The 14,770-nt window shown below is 37.8% G+C and overlaps 1 protein-coding gene across 2 annotated transcripts in view; it reads left to right on the top strand.

Moving 5' to 3' along the window:
• The window catches only part of TRIT1 (tRNA isopentenyltransferase 1), a 54,205-nt gene that overhangs the window by 17,778 nt on the left and 21,657 nt on the right, over positions 1–14,770 (top strand). For both annotated transcript variants that reach the window (XM_064281780.1, XM_064281779.1), the window contains exons 2-6: positions 4,747–4,889; positions 8,832–8,928; positions 9,657–9,802; positions 12,485–12,627; positions 14,408–14,519. In XM_064281780.1, the coding sequence (XP_064137850.1) occupies positions 4,747–4,889; positions 8,832–8,928; positions 9,657–9,802; positions 12,485–12,627; positions 14,408–14,519 (641 nt within the window). The remainder of the gene's footprint in view (positions 1–4,746; positions 4,890–8,831; positions 8,929–9,656; positions 9,803–12,484; positions 12,628–14,407; positions 14,520–14,770) is intronic.

The following is a 14,770-nucleotide window of genomic DNA, read 5'->3' as shown; positions in this document are numbered from 1 at the left end:
TGGAACATAGTGGCATGCTGCTTTTAAAAAGATGGCACAGATCCTTTTAGTTCTGTTCCCAGCACTCAGTGCTGGCTGTTCTGTGCCAGATTCTATATGTGGAGTCACACTGAAACTATAATTGAGGCCGAAAAAGAGGGGAAATGTAATCATTCAGCTATACGACTAATGTGTCCTGGTGAAACAATGTTTTTCTAGGCACTTAATAAAATTATAAGCCTGATTGTGGCATTTACCATATGAATGCCACCTACCTGGGCCAAATGTGACATTTACAAAATTGATTGGTTTCTAGGTTTGTTTAGATATTTATCCTTAGTGCATATGTGTAAAATTTTGCTGTGTTTTTTCGCTTTATAGCTGTGGGGTATAATTTTCTAAAAGATTTAGATTGATAAATAATGTATACCCATGTTGTTGTTGTTAGTTGTCATTGAGTCGATGCTGACTCATAAAAATGTACAGTTCATAACTATATTTCAATAGATTGTCCAGGACTAAAAATAGCTGTGTCGCCACAGTTCAGCTCAAGAAGTAGAGCCTTATAACCCCTTTCAAAAATTTTGAAAAATTTACTTTATTGCCGATATTCTCTGGTGTCTTCTTGTGCGTAAACACTATCATCCCAATCTTTTTAAATGAACTTTTTGTTATGGAAAATTTCCTATATATATTTCTAATGTATAGAAAAATAAGAGCCAATAGTAGATTGAACTCCCATGTATCCATTGTCTAGCTTCAATAGTTATGAAGCTAATCTCGTAACAGGTATATTTTGTCTCCTCCATTATTGCAGTATAAATCCACATTAACATGTATTTTCATCTTGTATACTTCAGTAAAGTTAAGGAATCTTTGTATTTTTTAAACATAATCATAAGACCATTGTTGCACTTAAAAATTAACAGTAATTCTTTTATCTTTACGTATCTGGAAACCCTGGTGGTGCAGTGGTTAAGTGCTACGGCTGCTAACCAAAGAGTTGGCAGTTCGAATCCTCCAGGTGCTCCTTGGAAACTCTGTGGGGCAGTTCTACTCTGTCCTGTAGGGTTGCTATGAGTCGGAATCGAGTCAACGGCACTGGGTTTGGTTTTACGTATCTAGTCAGTATCACCCATATCTTAATGCCCAGTTTCTTTTAATCTGAAGGTATGGGGGGGGGGAATCCCTGCCATCAAGTCAATTCCAACTCATAGTGACCCTGTAGGACAAAGTAGATCTGCCCCACAGGGTTTCCAAGGAGCGGCTGTTGGATTCGAACTGCCGACCTTTTGATTAGCCGCTGAGCTCTTAACCACTCTGCCATCAGGGCTCCATAGGAGGGAAAGGGTTAGCAGATCACTTAAATATGAGAATTTGCATTGGTAACCACGATTTGGAAACCCTGGTGGCGTAGTGGTTAAGTGCTACGGCTGCGAACCAAAGGGTTGGCGGTTTGAATCCACCAGGCGCTCCTTGGAAACTCTATGGGGCAGTTCTACTCTGTCCTGTAGGGTCGCTATGAGTCAGAATTGACTCGATGGCACTGGGTTTGGTTTTTTTTTGGTTTTAACCACGATTTAGTACTTTCACATGAGTTACAGTTTTTAGTTTAACTGTTTATATGAACAAGAGCTTTACTTTCTTTAAACCATTAACACTCTTCTTTTTTCTCTTGTTTGTTGGATTTTTAATGCCATAAACAGCACTTTGACAGTAGGCCTCTTTCTTCAGTAAATAAGTTAACGCTAATTCTGCGGTTATCTTTTGTTTGATTATGTGGTGGTTTAAAATAATTTGTTTTTGTTGTTGAGCGTATATACAGCAAAAACATTCACCAATTCCAGTTTCTACATGTACAGTTCAGTGACACTGATTACATTCTTCTAGTTATGCAACCATGCTCACCCTTCTTTTTCTAAGTAGTTCTACCTCCATTAACATAAATTCACAGCCTTGTAAGGTTCCTGTCTAATCTTTCGAGTTGGTGTTGTCAATATGTTCCCATATAGATGGTTCTTAAAAGAGTGTAATGCTCAAGGCAGACACTCTTTACTAGTTAAGCTAAACTAGTATTTGGTTTTAAGAAGACTTCAGGGATTATTTCCTCAGGGCAGTAGTTTCAGGGGTGTATCTAGCCCCCATGGCTTCAGAAAGTCTGGAATCCAGGAGAATTTGAAATTTTGTTCCACATTTTCCCCTTTTTGATCCGGACTCTTCTATAGAATCTTTGACCAAAATGTTCAGCAATAGTAGCTGGGCACCATCTAGTTCTTCTGGTCTCAGGGCAAAGGTAATGTGTTTTTTTTAACTCGTTAATATAGGGGCAGCTAGAAGATATGCTTAAAGGCATATTACAGGTTGAAAGTTTATCTAGCCTTCTTGGGCCTCTGATAGAACATGTTGGTAGAGGTATTTAAAATTTGGGTTTGGGGGGAGTTGTTGTATATTTGCAATTATAAATTTCCTTAACTTTAATCTCAGTGTTAGAGATGAGAATCCTCTTTACTGTGCATTACTTATCAGAGTTCAGAAACCCTTGACTGGCAAAATCAAGTTGTTGCTATAAGTTCTTTAATATCAGGTAATTTGGAATTCTAACCCACAACAGAGCCAACTAAGGGCTCTGGGAAATGAAGAAGAGAGAGGAACTCACAGTTATTCACTCCTTTTTCCCTTTAGTTTCCTTAATTTGCACAGTAGAAGGTACCAGTATATGGTATTCCCTACGGCACTTTTATAAAAGCAGAAGGAAGTCTTGTTCAAGCTACACAGAAAAGAACAGCCTACGATTTAAGTTTCCGTTAATGTTCAGGTATAAGAATGCAGTTCTACTGTCAGGCGCAGAATAATGTGTTGAAGGCAGAGCTGATTCTTTGCCTATGACTCTACTTACATCACTGTTTTTTCTGTACACTGTTTTACTACTTAACAGTTTTATTTTGTTGATAGCTTATATCTTGCTGAGTAGGTAAACTCATAGCTAAGAGCCCAAAGGCTTCAGAGTGATGAATAATGACACTAAAATTGTTTTTCTTTCTCTTCGTGTTGTTGTTTTGGTAGCGGTAGTGGTAATGGTAATAATATAATGGCCTTTATCTAGCATTTACAGTGTGCCAGGCAAAAAAAAAAAAAAAACTAAGTGCTTTACTGCATGTATTGTTAACTCATTTACGCAATCCTCACTCAGCCCTGTGAGATAGATATTATCCCCATTTTACTAAGGAGAAATTGAAGCGCGGAGAGGTTAAGTAACTAACTACTGAAAGTAGTAATAACTAGTAAGTGACAGAGCTAGGAATTGATCTGAGGCAGCCTGGCGCCAGGGTCCTTCCTCTTAACCATTATACTGTACTATATTTATTTGACACCCATATAAGTAAAGGGAAATGTGAGATAAAAAATGCTTTTAAAATCTTTGTGGGCTCCATGGAACTTATTATTTGTTCACTTAGTGCTCTGTGTAGAATCAGTGATTACAGAGAGAACATTTAATCTCAAAGCATTCATTCCTATTTTCAAACCAGTATTTTCAGATCTGTTCTCCATTTAAGACCTTACATTTAGAAAAAATACAGTTGAACTTTTTAGTTGAATTGGCAGATCAAGAGCTTACAGATAGGATATTGCATGTGAGTATTTAGATTGTATGTGCTGACCCCTCGAAGCAGTAATTTGGATAGATCATAATGTTTCCACCAGAGTGCAGCAGCATTAGGAGTTCCGACTTCAAAGTGTTTATGTATTTTATATGTATCTTGGTAGACAGGCCACTTCACAAACTCACCAATCTTATACAAATTCTAAAAACCTTTTAGAGCCATTGAAATCCAAGAAATTTCTAAGCATTTTGAGGTAGAACTATCAGCACTGTGAACTGTTACCTTTCTGGAGACTTGTGATAAGTAGAAGAAATAAAACAACCTGTCCATTTTTAATTAAGCTTAAAATTAAGGTCTAATGAAGCTCCTTTAATCTTGCAGAATTAGCTCTTACTTGGGCATAGATTTGCATACCCTCTTACCTTTTTAAGTCTGAACTAATAGACACTATTTTTTTTTCCTTTCATTTTTTAAAAATTGCAGTGAAAATATGTGTAACAACATTTGCTGGTTCAACAGTGTTTGCATGTACAATTCAGTGACATTGATTATACTCATCATGTTGTACAGCCATCACCACTATTCTTTTCCAAATTGTTCTGCCACCATTAACAGAAACTCAGCACCTCTTAAGCAATGACTCCCCCTCCCTTTCACCTCTGGTAACGACTAATAAGCTTTGGTCTCTATATATTTGCATATTTCATATAAGTTGGATCATGGAATATTCTTTTGTGACTGACTTATTTAACTCAGTGTAATATTTTCAAGGCTTATGTTGTAGCATGAATCAAGACTTCATTTATCTTTACGGCTGAGTAATAGTCCATCGTATGTATGTACCACATTTTATTTATCCATTCGTCTGTTGACAGACTTTTGTTTCTACCTTTTGCCTGTTGTGACTAGTGTTACAATGAATGCTGGCGTACTAATAGCTACTATTTAATAAAAAAGCCAATGGCTCGATTTTCTTCTACTTCCTGTCTTCTTAGGTTTTGTGGACCTGGCCTTGCTCTCAGTACTTGTATTAGAACACACCTACCCTGGCGCTTTGGCTTGGTCAAGTGTGTGGCAGGAGGGATGGCTAGGTCACTAGTCCACCCATCAAGTGTGCATTTTATAGAGGTGGATGACTTTCTCACGTTCATTTTCTTTCCCTTAGGTCTATGAAGGCTTGGACATCATCACCAACAAAGTTTCTACCCAAGATCAGAGAATCTGCCAGCACCACATGATCAGCTTTGTGGATCCTCTTGTGACAGATTACACGGTGGTGGACTTCAGGAACAAGGCGACTGCTCTGATATCCTTGAGAAAGCCAGCGACTAGGCTTGGTGGGTGCAAGGCAGCCCAAGCCAAGCAAGAAGTTTCATTTTTCTAGGGATAATTTTTTCTAAGCAGGGGCGTTCAAGACCTAACTACCAAGAGGGAGCATCCCTGTCAGAACTGTGTGAATTGAAACAGAGTGCCTTGCTACTCAAACTATGGTCCTTGAAAGACGGCATTTCCTAGGAGTTTGTTAGAAATGCTTGATCTTGGGTCCCACCTCAGACCTACCTTTATCATAATCTACATTTTAACAGGAGTCCCATGTGATTCATATGCACATTAGAATTTGAGAAGCACTGGCTTAGTAGGGAGAACACTGATTTAGGGATCAGAACATCTGTGTACTAGCCCTAGAACTTCCTCTTTACCATGTGAACTTTATTGGGGAATGCATTTAATGAACTCCTTTGAGCTTCAGCTTCCTACTCTTTAAATGGGGATACCAAATTAATTTATAAATATATTGAAGTTACAATTAGAATTTCAAAGTAGTTGTTGGGTGCGGGAGGACTGGGAAAAAAATAGGTCTGGATGAGACTAAGACGTTTTTGAAAAAGAATAAGGGGGGCTTGCACTGCCAGATATTAAAACATTGAAAAGTCATAATAATTAGAATAACGTGGAACTTAACATTGTTGTTGTTGTTAGGTCCCATCAAGTCAGTTCCAATGCATAATGACCCTGTATACAGCAGAATGAAACACTGCCCAGTCCTGTGCCATCTTCACAATCGTTGTTATGTTTGTGCCCATTGTTGAAGAAGCCACAGTGTCAGTCCATCTTGTTGAGGGTCTTCCTTTTCTTCACTGACCCTGTACTTGACCAAACATCATGTCCTTCCAGGGACTGGGGCCTCCTGATAACATGTCCAAAGTACATGAGATGAAGTCTTGCCATTCTCACTTCTAAGTAGGATTCTGGTTGTACTTCTTCCAAGACAGGTTCGTTTGTTCTGGGTGACCATGGTATATTCAGTATTCTTTGCCAGCACCATAATTCAAAGGCATCAATTCTTTGGTCTTCCTTATTCATTGGCCAGCTTTCGTATGCATATGAGGCAGTTGAAAATACCATAACTACATAATCCTAGAAAAATTTATACCATAGAATAGAAAGCCCGTATACAAACTCAAATGTATGTGTATATTTAGCTTGTTATGAAGTTGGTGTTTTTAAACAATGGAGAAATGAGGTAGTTAATAATTGTTCCTGGGACAGTTAATTCTTTTAGAAAAAAATAAGATCAGATCCTCATATATGACACAGTAATAAATTCTAGATAGATTTTAGAGTTGACTATTTTAGTGCCACTTTAAAACAAATGGGAGAACTTACAATTGGGTACTTATATGATTTATATTAGGAAAGGGCTTTGTAAATATAATTTTTTTTAAAAAAAAGGAAAATAGCTAGATTTGAATACGTAAGAATTAGGAATTTGTATTGGTGAGAAGTGTATCAAGCAGAACTCCTGGACATACAAAAAAAAAAATTTTTTTTTTTTTTTTTATATGATACCCTAGAGAAATTCCTGTGCAGTATACAGGAGATGATGTGGTAAATCTTTCTCATAATAGCATTGCTCTTAATAGCAAAAACATGCAGACACCCAGATTCCCACTTCCAGAAGAGTGTGTGAGATTTGCTGTATTCATATAGATAAGTACTTTCTAGCAGTGAAATAGCAGCTGAATAAATTGTAGCTACATATATCAACACATATGTAGGAATCTTGGAAACAATTTTAAGTGGAGAAAAATACAGAAGGATGTATACATGTTGATACTATCTATTATTAAGGTTAAAAAGCAAGCAAAAGTAATACATTGTTTAGGAATACATACCAGCATCGATACAAAGAAAAGCAACAGAATGATGAAAAACAAAACAATTCAGCTTAGTCGTTCCCTCTGAGAGGTTAAGTAGGAGGTTGGGATGGGAAGGAAGGAATACACAAGAGGTTTCAAAGGAATTGGTAATAGTCCATTCCTTACATTGGGTTCATGAGTATTTGTTTTATTATTAGGCTTCATAATTTACATATGTTACATATATTCTTTTGTATGTATTGAATATTTTATGATTAAAAGAAAGGAAAACAGCCCACTATAAACAACATTTGAAAAGCAGACTACAAACCAGAGGGAATATATTTGTAACATATGAAAGGCAAATGGTTAATATTCTTAACATAGGAAGAATTCTTACAAATCAATGAGAAAAATACATAAAGGATATGAGCAGTAATTTACAAAGGAAAACATACAAGTGGTGATAAATATGAAAAAGGTTTTACCCTTGCTGTTAATCAGGGACGTGCAAATCAAAATAATGAGTTTTTTTTTTTTTTTTTTAACCTATGTAATGGCTAGAGATTAAAATGCAGATAACAGTTCCTGCCCTACCTGCTTTACAAGGCTGTTGTATCAGATGACATAATGCATACGTTAAGCCTTTGCAAATTAAAATAAATACCACGTAGTAAGAAAGTTGGGTTGTTTAGAAAGGACTGATATAAAATGAATAACCAATTAAGATTTTCACAGGGCAGCAACAATAGGGAATGACTTAATCAGATCACTTATAGGTTAGGATATTTGTAAAGTTAGGGAAGAGCTTAGAATCAGAGTATCAGAATGTCAGCCTTCTTGATTTGACAGATAAAGGTACTAGATACTGAGGTCCAGACAGGAGAAGGGTTTTAGGAAGATCAGTTTTTTCATGGTTTTGAGCAAAGAAATTAAGCCTTTTCCCACCATATATCTCCTGTTCCATCTCCCCCCTCTTCTCTACTTGCTGTCCTTCTTCTAATATCTCACCATTTCCCTGTCCCCTTTTTGTTTTCTTGCTCCCTTTCCCTTTGTTAATTATATTACTTAGTTGAAGTTTTGTTTTACCATATGCTCCCTATAATTAATTTAAAGGGTATAATAGAGAATTTGTTTCTCTTTGTAAAACAAATTGGCAGTGATTATTCTTTATGATCCTTGATTGGTAACATCTTTCTCCTCACCCACCCCAACCTCTTATGGGTTATTGAGCTTCTGATAGAAGAGGTTATCTATCTCTGTGCTCATAGACTGGCTAGTGAGGGAAAGAAGTATGTAAATGGTTCTGGAGGTATTGAAAGTAATTTTTACCAGTTATCCTCAGAAGCAAAGCCCTTCTTAAAGCAGATAATTTTATGTTCAACAGAGATTCTAAAGAGAAGAATTCAAAGTAGCAGAGAGATAAAAAACAGTGGCTAAAGTAAATTGAGTAAATATTTTCCAGGCATTGTGGTAGGGGGATTTATGTGCATTGTCACATATAATGCTCATAAAAACTCATGAGAATCTTACAGGTGAGAAAACTGGAGCTCAGACAGGTTAACTTGCATAAGACTACTTGTTTCCAGAGCCTGTGCTTTGTAGTTTATTTGGTGAGGTCTCAGGTAGCAAAAAACATGTACACTACTGCGTGATGGTGGAGACTGACTGAGTCTAAGAACCATGGCTTAGAAAAGCCATCTTGTGTTTTGCCTTAGAAGGCAAAGTCACACAACGGGTGTTACCTTGATGGCTTTTGAGTAGCAGACACTTGGTTCCATGAGAGTCCTTGGGCATGTGCTCCTTATACTGATTTGGAATACCAACAAAACTGAATTTTAGCAGCAAGGTCTAGAAAATTCTAGAACTGGAAGGAATTACCATCATGCATTTGTCTGGTTTATGTAAGTTCCTTCAGAACTGATTGGAAATGATTCTGAGAATTCATGAGAAACACTGAAGAGTGATACCAATTCATCTTGGTTTACACCCTTTCTCCTCTGCTCTGAAGACAAATGAATGTGGTTTCTTGCTAATACCTTCCTTCCCAAGTGAGTCAGGAGTTTCTTCTTGATATAAAATATTGTGATGTCTTTCTTAATGTTCACATTGAAGATATATTTGCCCGAGACAAAATTCCTATTGTCGTGGGAGGAACAAATTATTACGTTGAGTCTCTGCTCTGGAAAGTTCTTGTCAATACCAAGGTATGTTTAGTTCACTTGTAACTCACTAAAAAAAAAACAGGTTCCATTTTCTTACCAGCGAATTTTAGTGGAAGGTTGACTTTTGCCTCTTACACACAGCAACTGTAATTTTCCTACTTGATATTCTGAAGCATATGCTACTTCTATATGTGAAGTGTGCTCCTCTAGGCTGGCCTAAAGGCAGGGGTTGTGTGTGGGAAAAATGCTCCTCTGGGGCTTAATTAGTATCTCCACATAAGTAAACAGTATATCAGTCTAAAGCAGCATTTCCTGGCTGGCAACAGAGTCCACATGTCAAGGACATTTCCAACACTCACCTTCCCTGCAGAGGTACTATTGCATGGGTTAAGATTTTTGCAAACTATTATGGTGTTATGTTAATTCTGATCCACTCTTTAGTCACCTTTGCTAAGAAGACTGGATTCCTGGATATGTTAAGATAGATGTGGTAGCCCTGGTTCTTGTGTGCACTTCTGACCAGGAAGCAGGGCACCTGAGTCCTCCCCTAGGCAGTAAGTCCTGCTTCCTTTTTGCTTGTTGTGGCCTCACAGCACTTAAAGCCACTGTGTATTAGAATTCTGTTTATGATGTCTCTCACTGTGTGGCAAGATCTTCCGATTCATCTCTAGTCTGTATTCCTAACTCTTAGCAAAGTGTCTGGCACATACTTGGTCTCAATGTTTATTGAATAGTTGAGTTAAGTTTACTTATAGACCTTCATTTAATAGCCCCAGGGGATGGACACTATGAAAGTGATGGACCGGAAAGTAGAACTTGAGAAGGAGGATGGCCATGCGCTTCATAAACGCCTGAGCCAGGTGGATCCAGAAATGGCTGCCAAGCTGCACCCACATGACAAGCGCAAAGTGGCCAGGTAAGAAAGCCTGGGCCTGCTGACCCCGAATTCCTTTAGAGTTGAAGGGCAGTCAGTTCTTCAGTTTGCCTGGGCAAGGAGAGAGGTTTGGTAACATCAGCTAGTGGAGATTGACATGTTCTAGCTCAGCAGGTTAGGAGGCCCTGAGTTAATGCCTCAGTCCAACTACCTCAATAAATAGTTGCACTCTACTTTGTTGTTACATTTAGAATGTATAGTACAATGTAGTCTTTGCCTAGGGCCTATGTAATCTTGCTTCATTTTCTATTTGATCTTTGCTTATATAACAGTTTTCATATAAATTTCTTTCTGGCATGCAGTGCATTTACATTGTGATTTGGGTTTCATAATTGATTGTGCAATGCTGAGTTCTGCCCTAGCAGCTTTCCCTGTGGGTGGTGGATTTTATAAACTGTCTCACAGATCAGTTCACCTTTATACATGGGACTTTCTGTAGGAAGAGAGGTAGTGAATGAACTTATAAGGTCATGTTTTCTTAGGTTGTTTTGGTGTTGCAGCTCCTTGTGTTAGGTTTATTTTTTTTACAGTGTTGGGAATAACTTCACATCTGATATAGTAGAGGACCTAATGAAGAGCCTAAAATATAGATGATTATACAAATTAAATATTATAGTAACACCTAGTATTGGTAGGGGTTATGAAGTATCCTACTCAAATGTATTTTCTAGATCAATGTTTCTTAATCCTTTTTTTTTTTGCCCCACCCACCCCAGGATCCTTTTTAGAAAATCTTTTTCCTAATTTTGCTACCTTTTCCATGAAATTTATCACTAAAGAATAAGATTTTCAGGTAGGATTATACTTTGATGGGCCACAAACCATTGTAATATTTAAGTTTTTTTGCCTCATTGAGGGCAGTATCACCCTGGTGACAATGCCTTTTTTAGACAAATGAATTTGATAGTTAAAAGTATCTAGGTGTTTTATTTTTAACATTTTAATAGAAATTTTTCAAAAAAATTATGAAAACTCAGGAACACTATGATGAACACTTTCATTTTTATATTGTTTCATTATATGGTTTTAGAGCTTGATCATTATTATTCTCTCCTTTTACTAATCAGTTCTTCCTTCTCATCTCTCCTCATTTTGCTACTTCTAAACTAGTAATGGGAGGAGCCCTGGTGGTGCAATGGTTAAAGCACTCAGCTGCCAACCAGAAGTTTGGCAGCGTGCAGCGACCAGTGGCTCTGCAGGAGAAAAAAACCTGACAATCTTCTCTAGTGAAGATTACAGCGTAGGAAATCCTGTGGGACATTTCTGTTCTGCCCTGTAGGGTTGCTGTGAGTTGGAATTGACTCAGTGGCATGCAACAACAACATCTAGTAATGAGTTTGAGAATTGTGTCTTAGTAAGAGTTATTGGTTCTTAGCAAGAACTCAAGGGTCTCTTCTATAGAAAGGATTGGAGGACTTTTTTCATCTTTCTTTGGGTTCGAGGCTTGTATTCTAACTTCTAGATAATTGAGATATCTATCCCAGGTGGTCCCTGGGTTAGGGATGTGTTCCGTTCCAAAGCTTGCACGTAAATTGGAATAGTTTAAATACAGGTAGTGTCCAGTGTCAGTTAGTCAAGTATCTGTCTTAGTATATAGTATGTAGTGTACCTTTCTGTGCATAAAAACCATTAAAGAAACGTCCAGATACACTAAAACATCTTTAACATAATCATACAGTAATAATAATAATAATGGTTTGATATGCATCACAAAGTAACACCCATTTGTTATTATGACCCATTGTATGTACTTTTAATTTTTAATATAATATGCATTATGGGGGTTTGTTCTTAACTGTGGGTTGTATGTATGTTAGAAGTTCATAACCCGATGACTGCCTGTACTATATTTTTTTTCTCATAGATCCTCTTTGAGCAACCACAGATACAGAAAAAACAAGGGATTTCTAATCTTGCGTTAGGGTTTCAGGAAGTGGAATTGGGTCAGGAAGGGAAGGATCACTTTTAAGCTGATAAGTTACAGTCACCCAGAGTGGTAGAGTATAGATTTGGGAGTTAAATTATCTTGGTGCTGCGTAGCATTAATAGTTACAGATGGAAGCGGATGGTGGGTTAAGAATAAGAATGTGAGTTCTTTGTTCAGTGATCTTTGTACCAGTAGATCCCTGAATTAGCCAGGAGCATTCTTCATTACTTTTAGGCATATTTAAAAAGAAAGTTGATGTACTGGATATATGACATACTTTTGTACTGTGGGAAAGGCTCTCCAGCGAGACTAGACTTGTTGGCTTGTAATGAAATGTCCCAAACAAGCTCTTTTACTGCTTACCTGAAGGTGAAGTAAGTCCCATTCTATTTGTGTAGAAGAAACCTATTGTTTCTGAACCTATCTAACTGATTTCAGAGAAATTTATGTGTGTTTAGGAGAATAGTATTATTTCTTCCTTTACAGTGTTTAGGAGAATAGTATTATTTCTTCCTTTACATTAAGTTTTATTTAGGACCTTTTCTGAGTAGCTATAGGATTGGAGAAACGCTGGACCTTCATGTCTTCAGGGGCTTATGCAATGAGAATAAGAATGAAGCTTTCTGTAATGAACAGCCTCTTTCCTTGTATCACTTGAGAATGAATATTTCCTAATGGTTTTTATGGGTGTGTCCCCTGTACCCTCCACCTCACCCCTGCTTTTTAAAATGATTTAGGAGCTTGCAAGTATTTGAAGAAACAGGAATCTCTCATAGTGAATTTCTTCATCGACAACATGCAGAGGAGGGTGGTGGCCCCCTTGGAGGCCCTCTGAAGTTCCCTAACCCTTGCATCCTCTGGCTTCATGCTGACCAGACAGGTAAAGGCTTTTTGATGCCCTGTATAGTCCATCTACAAATTTTACACACACATGTGTATTTGTATGTATGTATGTATGTATGTATGTATGTTAACTATATATGAAATGCTTAAAACAGTCTGGCTCATAATAAGCACTAAAGAAATGGAGTGTTATTTAATTTTGTTGTCATTATTCATTGACTTAGTAAGGTGCAGTGCCATTCCCCATCCTAGGTAAATGTAAATATCTGGAAAGGGAGGCAGGACAACCCTGGGCCAGGATAAGATACAAGGAGTGAAATAGGGTGGGATGGGAAAGAGACTACCACCTAGGGAAAGTCTAAAGGAGAAAGAGAAGGAATGCTCCTGTGGGAGGATGTCTGACCCCCTGGGATGGCTGGATCACCGATTTTTCTAGAAGCAGCAGGTCTGAGAAGTGGGTATGATTGTTAGCTAGCTAGCCTGGTGGGGTATTTGTTACTCAAGTATAGTAATGCTCTGTGATAGGAGTATTCAGCCAGCATTAAGTGAGCATTCAAGGGAATGTAGAGTATGCTGTGTGGTACTTGGTTTCAGAGATGAATAAGAGGCAGTGCCTGCTCTTAAGGAACTCCCAGTCTAATAGTGGGGTGAAAAACGAGATAAGTACTATAGTGCAATAAATGCTGGCCTCGAGATGTAGTCAGAGTGCCGCGGGGGCACAGAGAAGGGATGATGAGGTTCTCCTGGAGAGTCAGGGACCGATCCATAAAGATAACCTGTGAGCTAGGTCTGGGAGGATGAGGAGGTTAATCATGTGAGGACCCGGTATAGTCTAGTGATAAGCACGGGCTCTGAGCCAGACTCTCTGGATTTAAATTCTTGCTCCACCATCCTCCAGCTGTGTGAGTTTAAGACAAATTTCATAGTTTACCTCTCTGTGCCCCAGTTGCCTCTTAAAATGAAGAAAATAGTGCATATCTCATAGCTTGACTGAGGATGAGATGAATTAATACATACAAAGTGCTCAGAATGTGCCTGACACATAGCCTACAAAAAATGCAAACTTTACAGGGTGATAGGAAGAAAGGTTACTATCATTGCAGACCGAGAAATAGCAATGGAAGAGATATAAAAGAGCATAACTGAAATGGTGAAGAATTGATGTTAAATTAATCTCAGCTACAAAGTTATAGAAAAAGGTAATTTTTTTTAATGAAATTTTTGTCAATAAAAATGTGTACTACAATTCCAGCATAAAATGGTGTCTGATTCATAATAAAGGTGTGTTTGGCCATCAGTTTGGAATGATAATAACCTCTCGCTCTTTGCGCTTTTGTCTGGCTCTGTGCCTCGAGATATACCTCGGATGGCTTAGATTAAAGTTCCTCATTTCTACCCAAGTTGTGTCATTTGAGAGTCCTTAAATGTGAAATAACAAAAGGTTAGAGTAAACAAATATAATGAAGGAAAAATAAGGAGGGTGACCCAGGAGGCCCTCAGCTGCCTCTAAAAACACAATGGATAGACATTCCATACGAGAATAAAATACTTATCCATCATAAAAATAGCTGTTAAGTGTATGCTTTTTCTTTATATAGTCAGAAGGCATATGCTTCATTCATACTGATTTTTTTTTTTTGAGTTACAGTCTTAAATGTGACCAAATATAAGCTGAATTATTACCTAAACTTTGAAATCTGAATCCTCTCTCCCATTTGTACGAATTTTCCTGTTTGTATTGCCTGTCTGTTCATCATGTAGATGTATAGTAAACACCTACAGTATGCTTGCTGGTTGATGGGCTAATGTGATTCAAGTTCTAGATGAGCGCTTGGATAAGAGGGTAGATGACATGGTTGCTGCTGGGCTCCTGGAGGAACTAAGACATTTTCACAGACACTACAATCAGAAGAAAGTAGCTGAAAATAGGTGAGGATTTGGCTGTTACTTTTACCTACTGTCCATCGCTTGTCGATGTTCTCAAAAGACAGTAGACATAACACTGGCTTTGGATCTACTTGTTTATTAGCCTTTGTCCTTGGCATTAACAAGGCTTGTTGGAAGGAGGTTTGTTGTACTTGTTACAATTGCAATTTCTAAAACCTTTCAGACATTCCCAGGAAATAATTTTCGAGGGAAGTAACCTGGGAGCTTGTGGGGGCGGGGGAGGATTTCAGAGA

Source organism: Loxodonta africana, chromosome 3 (assembly GCF_030014295.1).
Source record: "Loxodonta africana isolate mLoxAfr1 chromosome 3, mLoxAfr1.hap2, whole genome shotgun sequence".
NCBI classification, from domain to species: domain Eukaryota; kingdom Metazoa; phylum Chordata; class Mammalia; order Proboscidea; family Elephantidae; genus Loxodonta; species Loxodonta africana.
This window is presented reverse-complemented; position numbering and strand designations above follow the sequence as displayed.